This window comes from Anastrepha obliqua, chromosome 3 (genome assembly GCF_027943255.1).
Source record: "Anastrepha obliqua isolate idAnaObli1 chromosome 3, idAnaObli1_1.0, whole genome shotgun sequence".
In the NCBI taxonomy this organism is placed as follows: Eukaryota; Metazoa; Arthropoda; class Insecta; order Diptera; family Tephritidae; genus Anastrepha; species Anastrepha obliqua.
The window spans coordinates 7,792,048-7,814,029 of NC_072894.1; the positions used below are offsets into that span (position 1 = coordinate 7,792,048).

General features: G+C 40.6%; 3 protein-coding genes across 3 annotated transcripts; 1 reads left to right on the forward strand and 2 right to left on the reverse strand.

Moving 5' to 3' along the window:
• Window positions 1-1,704: 1,704 nt before the first annotated feature.
• LOC129240572 (uncharacterized) lies at window positions 1,705-4,623 on the reverse strand. Its single transcript, XM_054876472.1, has one exon. The coding sequence runs from the start codon at window positions 4,621-4,623 to the stop codon at window positions 1,705-1,707; it is 2,919 nt and encodes a 972-aa protein (XP_054732447.1).
• A 7,772-nt stretch (window positions 4,624-12,395) lies between these two features.
• Window positions 12,396-13,552, forward strand: LOC129240573 (uncharacterized). The gene is made up of 3 exons (XM_054876473.1): window positions 12,396-12,404; window positions 12,485-12,865; window positions 13,109-13,552. The coding sequence occupies exons 1-3, from the start codon at window positions 12,396-12,398 to the stop codon at window positions 13,550-13,552; spliced, it is 834 nt and encodes a 277-aa protein (XP_054732448.1).
• Window positions 13,553-14,793: 1,241 nt separating this feature from the next.
• LOC129240574 (uncharacterized) lies at window positions 14,794-16,449 on the reverse strand. The gene is made up of 3 exons (XM_054876474.1): window positions 16,282-16,449; window positions 15,104-15,549; window positions 14,794-14,896 (listed from the first exon to the last, which is right to left on the reverse strand). The coding sequence occupies exons 1-3, from the start codon at window positions 16,447-16,449 to the stop codon at window positions 14,794-14,796; spliced, it is 717 nt and encodes a 238-aa protein (XP_054732449.1).
• Window positions 16,450-21,982: the final 5,533 nt, after the last annotated feature.

Here is a 21,982-nt window from a genome sequence, read left to right on the forward strand (position 1 = left end):
GCCGACCTGATCCAACTCCGCGTTTTTTCTCATTTCCTTGATCCACCAATGGGCACAGGTAATCGTAGTCTGCACGCCATTTATGAACCATACGGAGATCCAGCATCTTCTCTTTACAGAATGCTACAAGATTTACACCCCTGGAGTCTTGCACGATTCCCTTTTTGTACTCGACAGAATAGGTCTTTCGTTTTGTACTCATTTTAACTGGGGTTAAAGATTATTCACTTTCTTTTTAAATAAAATTACGTATGGGGAAATAATCGGACTTACAAGACTGAAATGAATGAACGTTGTATACCTGCACTGTCGCTCAAAATCTTGTGTGGTTTTTTAAGATAAATTCCAAGAATTAATTTGAAACGAACTTTAGAGGTACCATAAACAATTAATTTCTCAGAATATTTTGTTTCAATTATTTCTCGGAAATACGAGTATTAGCAAAAATAAACATATTATTACTTATACTTAATCAACAGCATTTTTTAACGAATTCTTTTTCTCACATTATTTTAACTAGGGATTGTTTCGGGGTTATGCCTTATTTTACAAAAAGTTCCGAAAATCTGGATATGGCTTATTTTCGGAGAATGTCTTGTTTTCGTCAAAAGACGGTAGGACATATTTATATGGAGGTAGCTGTTTGGTGAATTCTCGCATTAAAGCCGATGTGCGCAGCATTGAGCATTAAATTACTTGTAGACCTGTAGATAGATTACCAGATTTCATCATATTCAAAGTAGTCTCGGCTCCAACTGCCTATACTAAAAGGCATATTTTGCTTGGTTCGGCAAGTAGTGCTTTCAAATTGATTATGGCATGAAGGCATATATAAAATCCTGCACCTAACTTGAAGTTCGTAGAGTCTTGAATAAGGAGTGGACAGTTACAAAATCAGAATTATGGGTTTTTATAAGTGGCTAAAAATTTAAAATTTACATATTTGTGGGTGTTGAGCCACCAAGCTTTTTTGGCAGCTATTAATTTTGAAATTAAACACTTTTATTTTTAAACCACTTTATAATTTATTTTTCACAGAGTTTACGCGTTCGTGTGTTTGTTACAAAGTTTTAGTTCACCGGCCACAGCTGATGTCGAGATTCAAGTCTCGAAATATTTGCTTAGCGCAGCTTATATATAATGTATGTACATAAGAATGCGTTGATACGAACGTTAGGAAAATGACAAATATAGGATAATGTGTATTAATATAATTCAAGGACAAGTACAAGGATTAGGGTGACCAGGTGTTACGAGTTAAAAATATTACAATCTTATAAGTTAGACTACAATACTAAATTATTAAATAAAAACTATACAATTAACCCTATACTTAAATTATGTAATGTAAATTAGGTGCTGCTCCCAACATCCTCCCCTCCGTTGAAAGTTCAGGGCTTTCAACTGATTCCTTAGTCGGAAGGAGGCACAATTTAATAACAGCTCGACGTGTAAGGCCAGTGGATGTATGGAGAACAGCTACTCGTGCAACACCGTCCTCACCAGTAATAACTTCGACGACGCGCGCAAGAGGCCACTTAAGAGGCGCTTTAATGCATACAATATCGTTGATTTGCACATTGGGGTGAGGGGTGCGCCATTTTGCTCTTTGTTGAAAAAGAGTGAGGTATTCTTCGCTCCACCGTTTCCAAAATAGTTGTTAGAAGTATGTGCCACGCTGCCAGTGACCGAGTGGATTGTAATTCAAATGCGTGATGTTAGGCTCAGGAGCAGCAATGTACGCAGTTTATCGAAACCAAGAATTGCAGAGCCAAGAGTGCGGTACAGGTGCTGTTTAGCCATTTTTACTGCGGCTTCCCACAAGCCACCGAAATGTGGTGAACGAGGTGGTATGAATCGCCAGTCGAAACCATTGTTGAGGTAGTGAACGTGAACCTTGCTGCGGTGCTCTTGGCTTAGGAGTAGGCGTTTTAGGTCTCTCAACTCGTTCTTAGCGCCTACGAAATTGGTTGCGTTGTCTGACCAAATACAGCTTGGCATGGCGCGTGTTGTCGTAAATAGCTTGAGAGCTTCCAAAAAAGCACCTGTTGGAAGGTCCTTCACTAGCTCCCTCCATACGGTCTTGGTTGCGAAACAGATGAAGACGCTGATATAACATTTCTTCTTAGGCAAATCAGCCATGATGTGCTCAAAAGGTTTTCGAGCTATTGTTGATAGTGCAGACCGTTTAGAATTTCTGGTGCCTCTAAGGTGTCGCGCGTCATCGAATTTAAGGAAGGTTTCCCTTTCTGCATCAGAAATGTGATGAAGGTCCCGCCACAAAATGCACTGGAAAATGTTGTCGGGAAAGCGAATAAGAATATCAAAAAGTTTGGGTCGTATGGTCGGCCCCGCCATTAGAATCTCGTTTAATGAGAGGCCCGAAGTTGTGACAGCAGAACCATCAAAAACGACCCTGAGCTTTGTTGTGGAGCTATCTTCCTTGCGCTCAAGACTCTCAAATCGTCGCTTTGCTTGTGTGTATGATTCGCCTAATGATTCTGTGCCTAGTTTCCAAGGTAAGCGAACCGAGTACTCGCCTGAGGGTAAACGCGAAACATTTTGCTGAAAATGCGCCTTGCAGTCGAGCTCCTCCCTTGCTGTTTTAGTGATTGGTTCAAAAACGTGATCTACTTCCCAGAAGCGACGTACCAAATCGTCTAGTCGGGTATCAGAGTCGATGTCTCTCGAAGACCTTTGATTGGCCACAAATGACGAAAGCTTAGAAGTCTGTTGACCACCACCTGATATCACCCAACCGAGAAGAGTTTTTTGAAGAACTGGAAATCCGGGCGCCAACTGTATCTGCCCAACGCAGAGAAGTTCCAAAAATAGTCCTGCTCCGATAAGCAAGTCAATACGCTGAGGTATGTTGAAATTGGGATCAGCTAGTTGGATGTTCGAAGGGACGTTCCAGTCCGCGATGCTCACTGAAAAACCAGGCTGATTGTCAGTGATTGTTTGAACAACGACGGAAGTGATGTGCGTTGAGAAATCTGAAGTCCGCGACTTCAGTACGACATTGACCGAATAGCCTTCAGTTGACAGGTTGGCATCCCCGATGCCCGAAACTGCCGCCGAATATTTGGTCCTACGAAGTTGTAATTGGTTAGTAAATCGATTTGTAATAAAGTGAAGCTGGGAACCCGAATCCAAAAGCGCCCGACATGGCACGAAGGTACCAGCACGATTTTTGACAAAAATGACTGCAGTGGCTAGAAGCACAGCATCAGATGGAGATCTCGAAGTGAGGGCATGGCCAGGGACAGATGATGTTGCAGCTATGGTGTTTGATTTCAATGTGGGTGGTTGCGTGACTGGGCCTGATATAGAAGTTGAAGCAGAAGATGTGCGGTCAAAATGCAAAAGCGTATGGTGTTTCAATTGACAAGCTCTACAGGGTCCAGATTTGCAATCTCTCATTTGATGGCCACCCTTTAGACAGTTAAGGCAAAGCGAGAGCTTCTTGGCTTCCTTTTGGCGAAGATTTGGAGAAAGAGTGGAAAATTGCTGACAGTGGTAAATTCTATGATCAGGGCACCGACAAAACGCGCAACCACCTACTGAGGCATTCGAAACGACAAATGATTTTCTTTTATTTGTACTTACAGTTTTACCGTTTCTGTCAACTTGATCCGTTTGGGTTTGTATGGCATGCTCCACATTTTCGAGGGTACGACACCGCTTTTCCAAAAATGCAGCTAACTGATCCCACGACGGCAGTTCGTTGCTTGATGAATTTTCTTCCCACTTGGATTGAGTAGCCTTGTCCAACTTCTGGATTAGCAGTTCAACTATAATGCAGTCAGCGATTTGTTCTTGTGATCCAAGCGACTGCAACGCGCGTATGTGTGATGTAACCTTGTCCGTCAACTCCCGCAACTTGCTTGCGGATGCATCTGCCCTGTCCAGCCCAAAGATCTGTCTGATGTGTGCCTGAAATATAATTCGCTTGTTATCAAAACGTTTTTTGAGTAAATCTAATGCATTTTTATAATTAGTTTCATTTATCTCCAAAGATTGGATAGTATCCAAAGCAGCACCACTCAAGCAGGAACGCAGGTATTGCAGCTTATCGCTTTGCGTTAGGTCGCCATCGTTGTCAATGACGGAGGTGAACATCGAGAAAAAGTTGCTCCACTCGGTGTACGCGCCACTAAATTTAGGTAGTATTAACAAAGGCAGGCGAGAACGATTTGCATTCACGATGATCGACTGCGAGTCACCAGTGTTCGCTCTAAATGTCGAGCAGTGCTGACCTGTGCTACGTCTCCCAATCTCTCGTTGCAGGTTCGCCTTAAGTTTCACTAATGTAGCATCGAATTTGCAGGGCAGGTCACTGGCAATAGACTCAAAGTCCATTTCCTCCAAACTGGTGTGAGCGGCGGTGAATGTTGCTTTCAAATCTCCCACTGATTCCATGATTGCTGCCAACCCGTACTCATCCATGCCTTGTAGCATTTCGGTGTTCATCTCTGCTGCTGTATGCTCAAGTCGATTAAAGACTGACACTGTTTTCAGTTTTAAAAACGACACCCGATCTGAAGACGGTTGCCCACTCGATGGTACAGTATGTGGTGAATCGCTTCTAATGAAGGTACCATTACCTGGACTGAACGACATGTCCAACGTTCAAGGACTTTTAAAATTAACTGACCGGTTATATTGATAGCGCACGAATTTATAGGCACGGTTCTATGTACACGGAAACCGTTGAAAAAGTTAGTAAATAGAAATATAGGTAGCGATTTCAACTGTTTTGTTTTACAAGTCCCGCACAAAGTTAACAAACGGCTTTATTTATTGGGTAGGTATTAAACGACTACGCGACAATAATTAACTACCGTAACACGAAAGTTAGTAAATAGAAATATATGTTGCGATTTCAACTGTTTTGTTTTACAAGTCCCGCACAAAGTTAACAAACGGCTTTATTTATTGGGTAGGTATTAAACGACTACGCGACAATAATTGACTACCGTAACACGATATTTTCGAAGGGATAACAAATGTTATTATATTGAATAATAATTTCTATTTTACACAATTAAAACACACGAAAATCACGTCGGGGTCACCAAAAATGTTGAGCCACCAAGCTTTTTTGGCAGCTATTAATTTTGAAATTAAACACTTTTATTTTTAAACCACTTTATAATTTATTTTTCACAGAGTTTACGCGTTCGTGTGTTTGTTACAAAGTTTTAGTTCACCGGCCACAGCTGATGTCGAGATTCAAGTCTCGAAATATTTGCTTAGCGCAGCTTATATATAATGTATGTACATAAGAATGCGTTGATACGAACGTTAGGAAAATGACAAATATAGGATAATGTGTATTAATATAATTCAAGGACAAGTACAAGGATTAGGGTGACCAGGTGTTACGAGTTAAAAATATTACAATCTTATAAGTTAGACTACAATACTAAATTATTAAATAAAAACTATACAATTAACCCTATACTTAAATTATGTAATGTAAATTAGGTGCTGCTCCCAACAGTGGGGTTCAGGTTTTTTTCCAAAACCATGTCAAGAGGTAGATCCATATCATAGATTAAAAAAAAAAATCTAACTGACAAATTTGCCTTCATTTCAAAAATGTGGGAATATTTTTTTTGAAAATATTCAGGCTTGTTACAAACCTCACGTAAACCTTGCAATCGAAGTGCAAAAACAATTTTTTTGCAAAAGGCCTCAATTGTATGAGTCAAATTGACTCGCTTTAGTAAAAATGGCTATATAAACAACACTCGTAAATTTAGTCTTAAGCAAATCTCAATCAGCGTGGACATCATGCACCAGCAACGGAGCGTTGTTTATAGGCGTTCATTCCTTATAGTCACAATTTGGCAATTCCGAAATGGGGTTTTCTTTTCTTGAATAAAATTTGTATCTCATTAACAGGCAATATTAAGAAAATATTGCTGCGTGCTATAAATATTATATTTAGATATGCTGTATAATTCGATTTTCATGCAGATGTTTAGCTTCATACACGCATGCACACCTGCATGCACAATAATAGCAGCACGATTTGTGTATTTTTTTTTTAGTTTATTATTATTTTTTTTTCTTATTATTTTATTTTACATATAAACCATGTAACGTAAAATTTCAAACTTAGTACAAAAGTAAAAAAAAATGCAAGAAAATGTTAACCTTCTTGTCAATGCTCTCTTTTTTTAAAAGGAGAAAATGTATTAGGTGCGGGAATAAATTCGTAGCATTTTTACCGAAGAATTTTCTTTAAACAAAAAACAATATTTGTATCAATAAATGAATCAATTATATCTTTTTTTTGAGCTCGTTTTTTTCATTGAGCTCGTGAGGCACCTAGGCTCCCAATTTCTTGGTAAATCCCACTGAATTAAGTTGATTCAGAATTGTTTAGTTTGGCGACCGTTTTCCTTTACAAGTGATTTGAGATGTTGTTCATCGAATTCAGAAGCCCTTCCGCTGCGAGATAATTTCCGTGCTGTAGACTCGCCTATGACACCTTCTCCATACATGTCGCAAATGTCCCGGGCTGCTTCGTCAGCTTTTCGACCGCAATGAAAAGCAAAGAAGAGCAGGTGACGAAAATGTTAATGTTTGCCCTCTGGGTACTCCATTTCTAAGACTCAAAATTAATTAAATAACTCAACAAAAAAAACCGGAATAGTTTTGAAGAACAGAAAGTGTTCTATCGAATGAATGCTGACTCTTTGCCAAACAGCAAACAAATCGTTGTAAAATAAAAGAAAATATAAAAAGGGTATGAACTTATTCCGCAACCCAATACAAAACGTATCAGAAAAAGAAAAACTCTCAAAAATCAACGCAATTTTAAACTGGCACAAAATTATTAAACCAAAATCGAATGAGCTACTAAAATTATATATGCATGAGCATAGCACCAAAGACTACGCCCGGCAGCGATGAATGTCATGCTGCATCTATTACCGTTTGTATCGAGGTGTACAGCAAACAACTAGCGGCAAAATCGGCACGAAGGTTAAGAGATTTTTTTCACAGTCTCCTACTAACAGGAAGGGTCACGCAAAAATACTAGACGAATAGCCCTTCTTACCCCCAACAACAGACTTTTGTAACTCAACACAGCTTTCCCAACGAGAAAAGATGGGGAAAACCTGTTTGTTTTAAAGAAAAGTGTCCTCGCCACAAGAGAAATAATTTTATATTGAGATAGCCAATCGGCCCTGAAAACTCTACAATCACCTAATATTAACTCGAAGACAGTAAAAGGAGGTATCAACGTTTTAACAGAACTATGACAATGCTTTACAATAAATCTGCTCTGGGTACCGGGTACTATAGAGATAGAAGTTAACTGCAAAGCAGATGAACTAGTGTGATTGGGCACCACATTAGCTAGCAACTTGTAAGCTGCTAACAGATAGATACACGAGCAAATCTGCTAACGAGCTATGGACTCAGTACCTGACCTGTTCAACATTTAGGTTGACGTGGCCAGAATGGACTATGGGCCGCACAAACCGGCTGTTGAAACTTGATAAGATGGACGTGAGAAACTTTTTCGGGGTTCTAACAGGGTATTGTGCTATACGCAGGAATGTCAGCAGATAGGGAGTATCCTATAACCACTGTAACAACACTGAAGAAGAAGAGACTGTTGGAAATTGAAATTTGAAAGGTCGAGCCAAGAAGCTCCGAGAGATTTAGTAACTCCTAAAACATTGAGGCAAAAAAGCACATTGTATTTAAAGCTCTGGAAATTGAAAGGGTAGATAGTCAAGTAGGGAAGGAGAAAAGAAATAGAACAAAAAGATAGGATAGAATAGGGGAATAGAGGTAGTTAGACCTGTGAAAATTTTCCAGACTATTTGATAAATCTGAAAGCATCCTCCAGTTTGAGAGCACGAATTTTACTTGTTCTCATGATATCGGAGCGTAAAATTCGTAGCCTTTCTCTAACAAAAGCGGGATCCTCACAGAGAAAATGCTTAGTGCCATCTGCCTCCTCTAAGTAAGAGAGGCAAATCGGGTCCTCAATGATTTCAATGGTGGTCATATCTAATAATACTCCCCATCAACCGAACGTCTTGTCTTCCAAGTTTCAAAAGAAAGTCGGACAGTTTTCTGTTCGGGCTTGTTACAAAATACTTTGCAGTTTTGCAGCGTTCCAAGCCCTGTAAATTGCATACATAATCACAGATGCACTTCTCGATTCCTGCATAATTAATTATTAGCTCTGGTTCCTGTGGGGGAACCGCTGATCTACAGCCAGCGAATTCATCGACAATTTCATTCCCTTGAACCCCGCAGTGTCCTCGAACCCATATAAGTACGGGCTTATTTGTCATGCAACAGAATTAAGCTTCTTCCTACATTCTTGAACAATCTTTGAGGTTTGCTTTGCGTTCACCAAAGCCTTTAGTGCAACCTGATCAACCTAAAGAGACTGTAGAACACTTTCTATGCGGGTGCATGGCTCTGGGTAGAAGACAGTTCAATATTTCAGGAACAAGTTTTTTGAATAATTTGGCAGAAGTAATCAATTTGAAACTAAGAAAGATTGTTAGATACATTAAAGCCACAGGTTGGTCCAATGAGGGCAGTGTAGAGTGAGGAAGAGGGACGGCTCTAGTGATATCACGATGGGCTTATTGCAAGCCTAGGTGTGTCAATTGGCAGTCACTATACCTACCTAACTTAACAACACAATCTGACTAAAAATTTTCAAATTTTGGTGAAAATTTGTTTAATATTTACATTTTTTTTTTTTAAGTTTCATACTTTAGCTATATGGGTTTTTTGTGGTATGGACTAAAGTTTTATAAAAAAAACAAAGAAATTATATTACAAAAATAATAAAAGCTCTGCAATTTGTTGCGCTGCTTTTATTGTGAACACAGCTGTACGTATGTAAATACGCCGCCATGTAAACCAAATTCTGCGCAGTGCATTTTATGCTCAGCTGCGAATGGCTGTGCCATGTCAATCCGTTGGCATTTATACTCTGAAATTTGACGGCTGCGTTATTTACATACATATTTTTACTTGATTTGTGCGTAAATGTTTGAATTTTCCTATGGCCTATGAAGGTTGTTGTGAATTTAATGTGTGTTTTTGGTTTGGGCTTTTGATTAAGTCAGTACTTAATTATATTTTTGTGAAGAGGGCTGCTGCCACGATTATCTATGAGCATATCTTGCCTCCCTTATGAGGCAAATAAATAAGCAAAATATGATACTTATAGTTAAATTGACATATTTCAAAGTACTGGTACATAGATTATTAAGTTTCCACCTAATATAAAGATTAGATAAGATCACCCTTTGATTCTAGAAATAGTAAAGATAAAGATTTTGAATAATTTGCCGAAACTTACAAAAATAAAATTCCTTATGAGCCATGTAAAAAACACTGTGAAAAAGCTCAGTAGATGTGGCCAACATTAGACCGTTAACCGGCTGTCAGTGTTTTTAAAGGCATCAGCTGATTGGCTGACGTAACCGGAGGTGTGATGGCGATATAAGTGATACTGTGTTGGTGATATAAGAAAAAATCAACACAACCTAGAATTGTAGTGGTTAAAGGACCACTCTGACCCTCCCCGAGTAGCACTAAAGCGCCGTTTTGATACCATTATGAGACCTCCAACAGGCAGTTATCTACAGACAATCGGAGATGTCGTTCTAATGGAGAAGATTGATGGGACATAGGTTGGCGCACTGCCCCAGGGTCGAAGAAAGGAGCATCGTCTAGTTGCCAATCCCGGATATTTATAGAGAAAGTGCTCAATAGCTTCCTGGGCTGAAAGTTCCCCCAAAAGCTGTTGCATTGGTGGTTAAATGGTAAACCTTACTTTTCTGCGTGTATGCCTTCAAATCGTAATCCTTAGTTCGTCCGCCGTGGTCATTATAAGTGTAGGCAGTTCGTATACGAGGCTTTGTTTTCATTTGCGCAGAACTTTTACGTGGCGGGTATCAAACACAGCGTAAAACCAACTATCCGGGATTGCTGCACCTTTTCACATTAGCTCGCTCGCAAACGGATGTTCGGGAGCTACCTGGAGGATACTTGTTCGGAAGTTGTGAGTGGTTTGGACCGTGTGCAGAAGAATCCTCCTGGCAAATCCCAAGTGAATGACAATCAGTGACTTTCCCAACTTGCGTGAATTTGTATATATGGAACCATCCCCCAAAATAACTTTTTTACTAAATATAAAAAAAAAAATATTTTAATGTAAACCTTTATTTTGACCTTTATGCACTCCATTGGCTCCACACTCCACACTCCACTCCACACTGACTAGTTCACAAGTGTCAAATATGATTGACATACGACGCTATTTTCAAAAATTATAAATCTTCCGATAGAGTGATTAATTTTGCGCTACCTTGCAATACTCGTACTTTTATGGCATTGGCACACAATTTTTTATGTTGCTAAAAGCCACTACGAAATTATTAATTTTATATATGAATGTATGTATGTACAGTTATTTGATAAATGCGACCAAATTCAAATTTGAAAACAAATAATTTAAGTTGTCAAACGAGCTCGCATAGCTCGCTTAGTAGCTATTTTTCTAATTGTAGCAGTGCTGGAAACTCCCAGTGGAATATATGTTTAGGTGCTAAAATTTAGATGGAACTCACAGAGCTGCCATACGGTTTGTGCAGGTTACAAAAGTCCATATCTGCCATATAAAAGTATCTCGAAAGTCCAAATAAGTCTCCCTCTTTGCAAAACATCGATAGAAGTTCGCTCAAATGCTTTACAAAGAATGTATGTATGCATGCGCCTTAACTTCGTCTTCTTCTTCATTACGTCAATAACCGCGTCTTAACTATGTACAGTAGGCCGGGTCGATTTGTGGGGAGGCAAACAAATCGCCCATTGCTCTGTGAAAGTCATATTTTAGGGATCAAAATAAGAAGCTTTGCCGAAGGAACCATGCCCCAAAAACGATTTCTGATGTCCCTCAATTTGGTCTAACTCAGTCGGTGCTCGCTGGCGCCAGTTGGTGACACCGAGTGCTGCCAGGTTATGCCTCACTTAATCTCCCCCACGTATGTAGATTAGGTCTTCCTCTTCCTCATCGCCCACCAGTGGGTTCCGTCTCAAAAGTCTGCCGCGCTGGAGCACTTTCGTTTATCCTCGAGACATTGCCAAGCCAGCCCAGCCGCTGCATTTTAATAAGCTTCATTATGTCCACATCTCGCTATAGCTCAACCAGTTCGCTGTTCTAATCGATATGAAACTCATTCTCATGTTGGCGAAGAGGACCACAGGGTTTTAGTAGATTTTTTCTCTCGAACGCTTCAAGTGCTCTCTCATTAGCTGTCTTCAACTTCCAAGCTTCTGCGCTGTATACAAGGACGGGATGATCAGGCTTTTGTAGAGCGTTGTTTGTGTTGTTTGAGAGAGGGCTTTACATCTCAATTGCCTACTTAACCCAATGTAACACCTGTCGGCAAGAGTTATCCTTCGTTTAATAGCTAGGCTGATGTCGTTCTGGCGGCTAACATTGGTACCTACAAACCTTTCAAATTCGTGGTTGCTAACAGTGACATTTTGTTCAGGACGTCAGGTCTATTTGTTTGTTTATAGCAGGCCGTTTGTTTTGCATTTGTTCACCGCAAGACCCTCTGATTCCTTCTCTAGACTGGAGTACGTTGAAAATGCGGTGCGGTTGTTGAGGTCGACAATATCAATATCATCAGTAGTAGATAGTGCCAAAGCCGTTCAGCTCAGAGCACACGTACGGGGAATCGCCTTGTTTGAAACCTTGCTAGGTATCGAACGGCTTGGAGAGGTCCTCTCTGATCCTGACGGAGCTTTCCGTTGCGCTCAATGTCCTATAAGTTTTGCCAGCAGACATAACGGCGAATTTGCCGATATACTCGTTCTTGTATGAACGTACAGATGCATACAGATCCACATATACGAGTACTTATGCATACAAAAAAGCTAAGTCAAATCGCTTCTCCCATCGCTAAAGCTATTTATCTGCGCTTCTGCTTGTGACTAAAGAACGTCAACGTAGTTCAATGCACTCGAATCACCTTAAAAATCTGATCTCATAGTGAAAACGTGTATTTAATTGGATATTTGACTATTTTCAATGAAAGCATTCAAGTAAGTAACAAAGCTTCAAATTCGTGAAACGTTTGTGCTTAATGAAACTTAAACTCCTCTGCTGTTAATGAATTGCTATGCATTATGGCTGTTTGTATGTATGTACGAATGTACCAAACATATGTTGTTAATATTGTTTAGGGCAGCTTCCGCCAATTATCGCATCATCGCATCATCAGTTCCAGTTTAAACTTGTTCGAACATATAAATAGAGCGTTCATCTGCTTTGGGAGCAGTATCAAACTTGTGCCGTTGAGGCGCTAAGAGTTCGAAAAGCTTCCATGAAAATGGTGTGTAAATTTTCAGTTGAGATTTAAGTGAAGTTTTATAAACAAGGAATTAATAAGATTTGTGTTTTGATATTTTCCAGAAATTTTCTGTTGCCATTTTTTTCGCGTTATTTGCTTTTGCTGCCGCTGATGTTTCACATCTGCACAATGGCTACGATTATCCTGTTCCCGCTCAACCTGAGCCGATAGAACCACACGATAGCTTCAATCCGCCGCCACCACCAGCTCCCGAACCACCAGCGCCAAATAACAATTACATTCCACCAGCACCACCTGCACCCCCAGCTCCAGTGCGACCAATCGCGCCTCCACCCCCACCTCCACCACCACCAGCTCCAGTGAGACCAGTTCATCCAGCACCTCCACCACCACCACCAGCGCCACATAACAATTACCTTCCACCGGCCCCACCGGCTCCAGTGAGACCAGTTCATCCACCCCCACCACCACCACCAGCTCCAGTGGGACCGGTTCATCCTCCACCTCCACCACCACCACCACCAGCTCCAGTGAGGCCAGTTCATAAACCACCTCCACCACCTCCACCAGCACCAGCGCCACCAGCGCCACATAAAAACTACCTTCCACCGGCACCACCGGCTCCAGTGAGACCAGTTCATCCTCCCCCACCACCAGCTCCCGTGAGACCGGTGCATCCTCCACCACCACCACCACCACCACCGGCTCCAGTGAGACCAGTTCAGCCTCCACCACCACCACCTCCACCACCAGCGCCAAAGAACAATTACCTTCCACCAGCCCCACCAGCTCCCGTGAGCCCAGTTCATCCTCCCCCACCACCTCCACCACCACCAGCTCCAGTGAGACCGGCTCCCCCGCCATCTCCACCACCACCACCACCACCACCAGCGCCACATAACAATTACCTCCCACCAGCAGCACCAGCTCCTCACTCTCCCCCACCATCACCACCACCAGCACCACCACCACCACCAGCACCACCTGCACCGCCAGCTCCAGCGCGACCAATCGCTCCTCGCCCACCACCACCGCCACCAGCACCGCAAAACATCTACATTCCACCAGCACCAGCCCCTGAACCAGCTCCTGCTCCAGAGCCATCTGCTACTCTCGAAGAAGATGGTTACCATTATAAGGTTGCGCGGCGTTTTAGATTCCGTACCTAAGCGATTTAATTTATGAAGTGATTCCTGTTAAAGAAATATATCTGATATTATAAAAAAATACCACTTGTTAAAAATATAAACACTGAAATTTTAACTTTTAATTGTTTGAACTTAAAGTTTCTCAGCTTTTATTATTCTATCCAGTAAAAGCAATTTCAATGTTAGAGCTTCTTTGCTTTACACAACTTTAGTTTTCTGAGAATTCGAGTTCTCGTTGAACCTATACAAGGTGCACCTGCAGACACCTCAGCCTTGTCTGGGATTAGATTGGGACCTTAGAACAAATCTTATTTTGATGCCGTAAAAACAATTGGAAGATTTATTGAATTAGCTTAGATATCTTAACTCTAACAATCTGATTTACGAGGAAGGAATGACGGGCTTAAATATGGTATAAATAAATAGGAAAGTTACCAGTTTGCTTTTACTGAGAAAATTATAAGAGATTTTGTTATCCTTGAGGGTTGTATTACCCAATAAACATTAACCTATCATCTTCTACGATTGGATGGCTGATTATTTGGTCTTTTGTTGAGATTGATATTTTTAAGACATCTTCATTTTGCCAAACCTCCAAATGTCAATCAATGCCTTAATCACTTTGAAGAAGCTTGGGCGATGACAATGTCCGATGAAGCGTCGCTTGGAGTGTTTGAGAGAAAATTCTACGGAAGATTTTTGGAACTTTGTACGTTGTTGATGGCGAATATCACAGGAGATGGAACGATGAGCTTAACGCAACATAAACATAGCCAACAGCTACGCTGGCTGGATCATGTCCGATTGGATACAAACGCTCGGGCTTTGAAAGTATTCGATGCGGTACCAGCTGGTGGTAGCATGGGAAGAGGAAGGCCTCCTCTGCGTTGGAAAGATCACGCCATAGTTTATGACAGCTCATCTATATTCACTTGACTCTCTCTCTCCTTCTCGCTGGAAATTGGATTGTGAGGATGTCAAGTAGATTAAGGATCAGCTCTGTAGGCGAAATCCATTATACTTCGTAAGGATAAGTCTATGTATACTTGTCTCCAAAAAAGGTGTAGCTATGTGGTGGTCGCCTTTCCTTTTAGAGTTAAATCTAAAGAGTCGCAGAAGCGACTGTGCAAGTGGTCGTTCCCGAGATCCACTCTAAGAAGAAAACATACAGGCAGTGTTCAAGCTTAAACAAAATTTATTAAGTTTTAGTGGGATTTTCAAAACAAAATCAGTCAACAACATTCACAGAAGATCTGAACATTTCAAATTCGGAAACGGCGTCTGTAAACAACTCGACGAGCGGTTTTATAATGGTAGCCATCCTGATGGAGTGAAGCTGAAGGTGGAATGTACGTGTTTTGTGGGACAATAGGTTCCGATTTAATTTCGTGGTGTACTGGAGCTGGATAGCTATAGCCCTGAGATGGTGCTGGCGCTGGTGGAATGTAGATGTTTTGTGGTACAATTGGTTGCGATTTCACAGCCTCATGAACTGGAGCTGGATAGCTGTAGCCCTGGGATGGTGCTGGCGCTGGTGGCGGTGGTGGCGGAGGTGGAACGTAGCTGTTTTGTGGTGCGATTGGTTGCGATTTCACAGCCTCGTGAACCGGAGCGGGATAGCTGTAACCCTGGGACGGTGCTGGCGCTGGTGGAGGTGGAACGTAGCTGTTTTGTGGTGCGATTGGTTGTGATTTCACTGCCTCATGCACTGGAGCTGGATAGCTGTAACCCTGGGACGGTGCTGGCGCTGGTGGTGGTGGTGGTGGAGGTGGAACGTAGCTGTTTTGTGGTGCGATTGGTTGTGATTTCACTGCCTCATGCACTGGAGCTGGATAGCTGTAACCCTGGGATGGGGCTGGCGCTGGTGGTGGTGGTGGGACGTAGCTGTTTTGTGGTACAATTGGTTGCGAACGCACATCTATATGTATCGGAGCAGGATAATTGTAGCCACCGCCCAGGTGGGAGACGTCAGCAGCGGCACAAGCCAGCAGAGCCAAACATGTGGCAATGAAAAGTTTCTGTGGGATGCATCAGAGAGAGAAGATCATTACATTTTGTACTATTTAAATAACTTGTTTTCAATAGAATTTAAAAAAATTTTTAAATTTTTATAGTATCTGTTCAGTAAAAAGCTAACACTTGATTGAAAAAGTAATTTTTCTTGGGAAACCAGTAAGTTTTAGTGATTAAATTTATGCGTGAGTAAAATATTTTTTTTTTTCAAAATTCTTTTTGTTTTCTTATTTTTTATTAAAATTCTTTCCATTTAAAATTATTATCATACACAAATTTTTTTTTTTTAAGTTTTTAAAAAAATTTTTAATCATATTTTTGTTACAATTCATCTAAACCTACCATCTCAGCAAACTTCCCAATATGTTTACACCACCAAAGTAACGGTTTGATTATATCCATGTAGATTCGCCCGCGCTTATTTATACTGCGAGTATAACTCGAAACATTTTGGTCGTGCAATTTTTTTCAGCGCCACTAAACGGTTTTGGCATAAAATGCGGAAGTAGCATTTCATATTTGGCAAAATCATTGCTTTTGTCTACCTTTTATTTCGTTCTAACTTCACAAAAGAGGCGGAAAGCAGGCAGATAAAACATCTACGCTAAATTAGCCTATAAAGATGATTCTAAATAATCTGCGATAATAGGAAGGAAATTTGTATTTCTATTTTTTGTGCTTAAATTAAATGTTGTTTTGCTCTTTGTTGGCTCTTTATGTTCTACCCTGTCATGTACCGTAGTTCTATAATCATCGATGTGGTGATCATAACCAGTTTTGTGATTGTCAAGAGCCGAGTATTCAACGGTGATTACGAAAAATTGGTAGTATAGAATTACATACAGACAAATTTTTAAAATAATAAAAAGTATGAAATTATCGATAGCGCTATCATCGATCACCATTTCGTCTCATCATCCATCATAGATGCGTAGAAGCTTAGATCAAACAGGTAAGGAATGCAAAATTCAATCCGGACGCATTTTAGTAAAATTTAATTTGGGCTGTCTGTTAATATTTGGAATGAAACAAACTCATATACTATACATTGACAGTTATAGCTTCTGAAAGAACGTATAGAGAATTTTGCCTGTCTCTGTTTTGGATTCTCCATCCAGTATCGTATGAATTCCGGGCCTTCCAAGTCGTTGAAGCTGCCCTTTGGTAAGTGCGAAAATTTCGCTAGACAGTCCGCTTGTTCGTTCCCGTCAAAAAGATGTTCCTTACTACCAGGATATTGAGGACAGTGAAGCGCATCAAACGAGCTTAGCTGCAATATGCGAGACCGCTGTGTACTTAACGATACTTGGCTGTCGGACAAAGTGCAAATACGTTTTCAATTTGTATCTCTTCAAAGGAATTATGCACCACAAATTTCTATACCATAGATCTCTATTTGAAAGACTGTGGCATACCGACCTTTGTGTCTTAAAACCCACGTTGTTAACATCTTCTGGTAGGCAACGCACTGAGACATGTTGCTTCCTTAGAAAAACTGATTCTTGTACTACCTAAAGTCGACTCTCTTATATATAGTTCTCTTCGCTTGTTTTGGATTTAGTGATGTATCCTCTGTGAGAAGGTGAAACTAGGATATTTGGCAGTGCGCTGGGTTTGGAGCCCGCCGCGTAAAAATGCCCCCCAATGAAAACAAAAACAAAGCCTTGGTTGAGAACTTCCCACACTGATGATGATCACTGCGAACGAACTAAGAATTACGATTTGAAGGTATGCACGTGGAATGTCCGGTCCCTTAATGGCGAAAGGTGCCTCTGCCCGACTGGTTTGTGTCCTCGTAAGAGCAAAGCCTGACATCACTGCATTCAAGAGATGCGATGGACGGGGCAAGGCAAGTAAAGCATTGGATCTTGTGACATCTACTACAGCTGGCATGTAAAGAAGCGCAAATGCGGTATTTGATTTGTTGTGGGAGAAAGACTTCACCTCCAATTACTCCAATTCACTCCGGTGGGCGAGCGTGTTGCATAAATCCGTAACGCGAGCCATATGGAATCGCCGTCGGAAGCAAAAAAGGAAGAGAGACGTATTACCAGAAAAAGAAACGTTAGGCCAAAACCCATAAGTGCGAAGAGCTTGAGATGTTGGCCAGTAGATAGTACGTCCGAAAGTTCGTCGGCTTACAAAAGGTTTGAAGACCGGGGCATTTTCCAGTAAGATGGCGATTTAGTGACTGACATCCAGATCATAGTTAAATTACGGAGGGAACACTTCCCGAACTTGTTAAAAAGTGACAGTTACGCATTCACAGATAATGTGAAGATCCCAATACCCTAATCGTTGACGACGGAACTGTCGTTCCGCTACCCGACCATGACGAGGTTAGAATGCGATAACGCGGCTAAAGAACAACAAAGCCGCTGACGGACTGCCGGCTGAGCTATTCAAACACGGCAGCGAGGAGTTGGTAAGGTGCATGCATCAACTCCTATACCAAAAATGTTCGAATGAAAGCACGTCTGCAGGTTGGAATTAAATTGTGCTCTGCCCAATTTATTAGAAGGGTGATCCTGTAATCTGTGCCAATTATCGCGAGATTATTTTTCTAAATATCGCCTGTAAGGTCTTAACGAGCATATTGTGTGAAGGGTTGAGGCCAACTGATTGTATATTATCAATGTGGCTTTAGAGTTACCTATATGACAGGGTGACTCGCTGTCGTGTGACTTCTTTAACCTGATGTTGGAGAGGATCGTACGAGCCGCAGAACTTAATCGCTCAGGCACAATTTTTTATAAGAGCGTACAATTGCTGGCGTATGCCGATGATATTGACATCATCGGCCTTAACAACCGCGCTGTTAGTTCTGCCTTCTCCAAACTGGATAAAGAGGCAAAGCGAATGGGACTAGTGGTGAACGAGGACGAAACGAAGTACCTCCTGTCATCAAACAAACAGTCGGCGCACTCGCGTATCGGCATCCACGTCACTGTTGACAGTTATAATTTTGAGGTTGTAAAGGACTTCGTATATTAACACCTATAACAATGTCAGCCTTGAAATCCAACGTAGAATCTCTCTTGCCAATAAATGCTACTTTGGACTAAGTATCCAATTGAGTAGTAAATTCCTCTCTCGAGGAACAAAATTAACACTCTCCAAGACTCTCATCATGCCCGTCCTAACGTATGGCGCAGAAGCTTGGACGATGACAACATCCGATGAAGCGACGCTTGGAGTATTTGAGAGAAAGATTCTGCATAAGATTTTTGGACCTTTGCACGTTGGCAGTGGCGAATATCGCAGACACTGGAACGATGAGCTGTATGAGCTTTACAACGACATAGACATAGCGCAGCGAATAAAGATCCAGTGACTTCGTTCGCTAGGTCTCCGGCTCTGAAAGTATTCGATGCGGTACCAGCTGGTGGTGGCATACGAAGAGGAAGACCTGGATTCGTTTAAGAAACGACTGGCGCGTTTTGTTAAATTCGACCAAAGATCACGTAGCTGGTTTATTTATATTATTGTGCCTGCTCGATAGAGGTTTTTGTGCCGATTTTATGAAACTTAACTGTTCGCATCCGGTCAAGAGAGTGTCCGCTTAAGAGCGAGCAAAGCCTCCCGAAATTTATGCTTAAACTTGGTATTGGAAATGGGTCCGCCCAAGAGAGTTGTCCATTTAATAGAGATCTCCGTTAGGAGGAGTTGTACTGTATATATATATATATATATATATTAGGCCGGGTCGATTTGTGGGGAGGCAAAAAAATCGCCCATTGTCGCTCATACATTTGGACTCGATTGGAGCACTCTTTAAAGGGGCAAAGTGAGAATTTTCGTTCGACCCAAATTGGGGGACATCAGAATTCGTTTTAGAGGTATGGTTCCTTCGGCAAAGTTTCTTATTTTGATCCCTAGAATACGATTTTCACAGAGCAATGAGAATTGTTTAAATCGACCCGCCTTAATATATATATATACATTGTCTACTAATTCAGGCGCGAAACCGCGATTTTTTTTAGCTGTGAGTTAAGATTTTTGGAATGTTAGGCAAATTTCATGTATCGATTTTTGTTTTACTCGACAAGACCTATAAGAAAATCAAAGTCTCTTTGCATTTATTTCTACTTCTTTATTTTTTGTAGCACTCTATTAATCACAGATTGAAGCGGAATGCAGCTCTTATTGATAATTATACAAATAAGTATAATTTGTCTTCTTAACGAGTTAATGTCATAAAGTGCAGTTCCACTCGAACCTTGATAATTTTTACTTGTTTAAAAACATAAAATGCGCTTATTGAAGAACCCTTCATATAAAATGAATAATTCTTCAAACACACACACTTACATGCAGGTACAAGTTTGTGGTCTCGCGTACTATGGAAGCGTTCAACAAGTTAATTTTCGCTGATGGCCGTTATGCTATCAATATGCAATTGGTTGACTGAAAATACTACATACAATTTTTATTATTTCTATTTCTATTTTTAATGATTTTTTTACCTTTGTGGATTCACATTTTTTTTCTTATTTTATATTTACTATAATTTTGTTGAGTTGTTTTATTATGTTTTTTTGATTACACCTCTCGCATTCGCCCCTTCCCAAGTTAAATTAATTAATATCTTCTAGTTGACTAATCGATGGCGTGACCAACGAAGCCTACAACGTCAGCCTCAAAGATTAGCCGCACATTCATACAAATTATATATCAAGAAGCAAACAAATTGGCCGCTAGCATAGGAGCAACTATGCCTTTAATAATATTTATGCGCAGCAGCAAAAAATATTCGAATTAACAATAAAAATTCAAGACGCCAAAATCAACATCTGTCCAAAGCGTCGACACGCAAGGGCAACACTGCGACTGAGTTGCGTTTAAACGGCGTCTTTGCTAATAGTTTTCTGCCGATTTCGGCTGCAAGCAACCGGCTACCTGCGCGTACGCTTTTGGCTTTGTCCAATAAATTTTTATGCAGATTAGGTCATTAGTGTTGGGTTTTCGTTTGTTTGCTATTGTTTGCTGTTCCGTTTGTTGGTGTAGTTGCTTATCATATTGGCTATCTCAATAATTAAATGGCAATTTTTTGTTTTACGTTAATATATTTTGATTACGCTTGTACTTGAGTGTTTACATTTTGCTTGTTTCCAGCTTCCTTTATGTAGCAGATGTTGTGGTAGATATATCTATGGTTGCTTTGGAACATCATAGTTGTTTAGGGCGTTGCTTTTACTTGACTGCTTTTTATTTTTATATTTTCATTTTTGATAACTGTTGTTCTTTTGAGGTTTTAATTTTTTTTACCTTTCATTTAGCCTTAATATTTATACCTGTTCCCAGTACAGTACAGTACTAATTGTTGGGTATAGTAAATTTGTTCATTTAATGGTTGCTTCAAACATCTTGAAGGAATGCTTAGAAGTATTAGATGCATGGATTTGGCTATGCCAGCGTATGTGCGCCAGTCCATGCGGACAATAAAGCGAGTAAAAATTTAGGTTTAAAGTACAAGGCAAACACATTTGCTCGCAACTTAGCCCAAGTGTTCTGCCTCAGCGAAATCGAAGCCTCTCCAAGCACTGCTCAAAAAGTAAAAGATGCCCTAGAACACGAGCACCATATGGACCTACCCATAAAACAATTCTCAAAAAATTAAGTTCAAGAAGTGCTAGAAAAATTTAAAATAAGAAGGCCCCTGGATATGATCTCATAACAGGAGCAGTACTAAAACAAATCCTAGAAGAAGCGCTAACTTTCCCTACGTGCATTTACAATTCTATTACATTATCTGGTTTTGTTCAACTCAATGGAAAGCAGCTCAGGTAAAAATGATCCTCAAACAAGCAAAAAGTGCTGAACAAGTCGAATCATAGCAGCCTATTTTCTATAGCCTTTAAAGTAAGGGAACTCCATTTCCTCAAAAGAATGATGCCTTTAATTGAAGAACGAAATATAATCTCAAATCACCAATTTGGTTTCAAGAAAAAAAAAACACAGTACCATCGAACAGTTACACAGATTCGTTAATAGTATTCACAAAGCATTTGAACACAAAAAAAAAATATATTTCACAACGGCCTTTCTCGATATATCTCAAGTAAGCCGCGTTTGGCATAATTACTTACTTTAGAAAATAAAAGACAGTCTACCAATAAACTATTACATATTTATTAAGTCTACATGGAAAATCGATATTTCTTTATCAAACAAGGCGAAGAACAGTCTGAACTAAGTGAAAGCTCAGCTGGTGTACCGCAAGGCCGTATTTGGGCCCCATCCTCTACTTGCTATACCCAAACGATCTAACAGCTTCTGAAGAAACAATAGTCGGAACGTCGTGAAGGACACTGCCGTATCCACTGTTGACCCCCGCCTCCATGTAGCCACCCAAAAACTCCAGAAAGGGCTTGATAAAATAACTCATTGGTTGAAAGAGCCAAACGAAACAAAATCTTCTCAAGCCATTTTTACTCT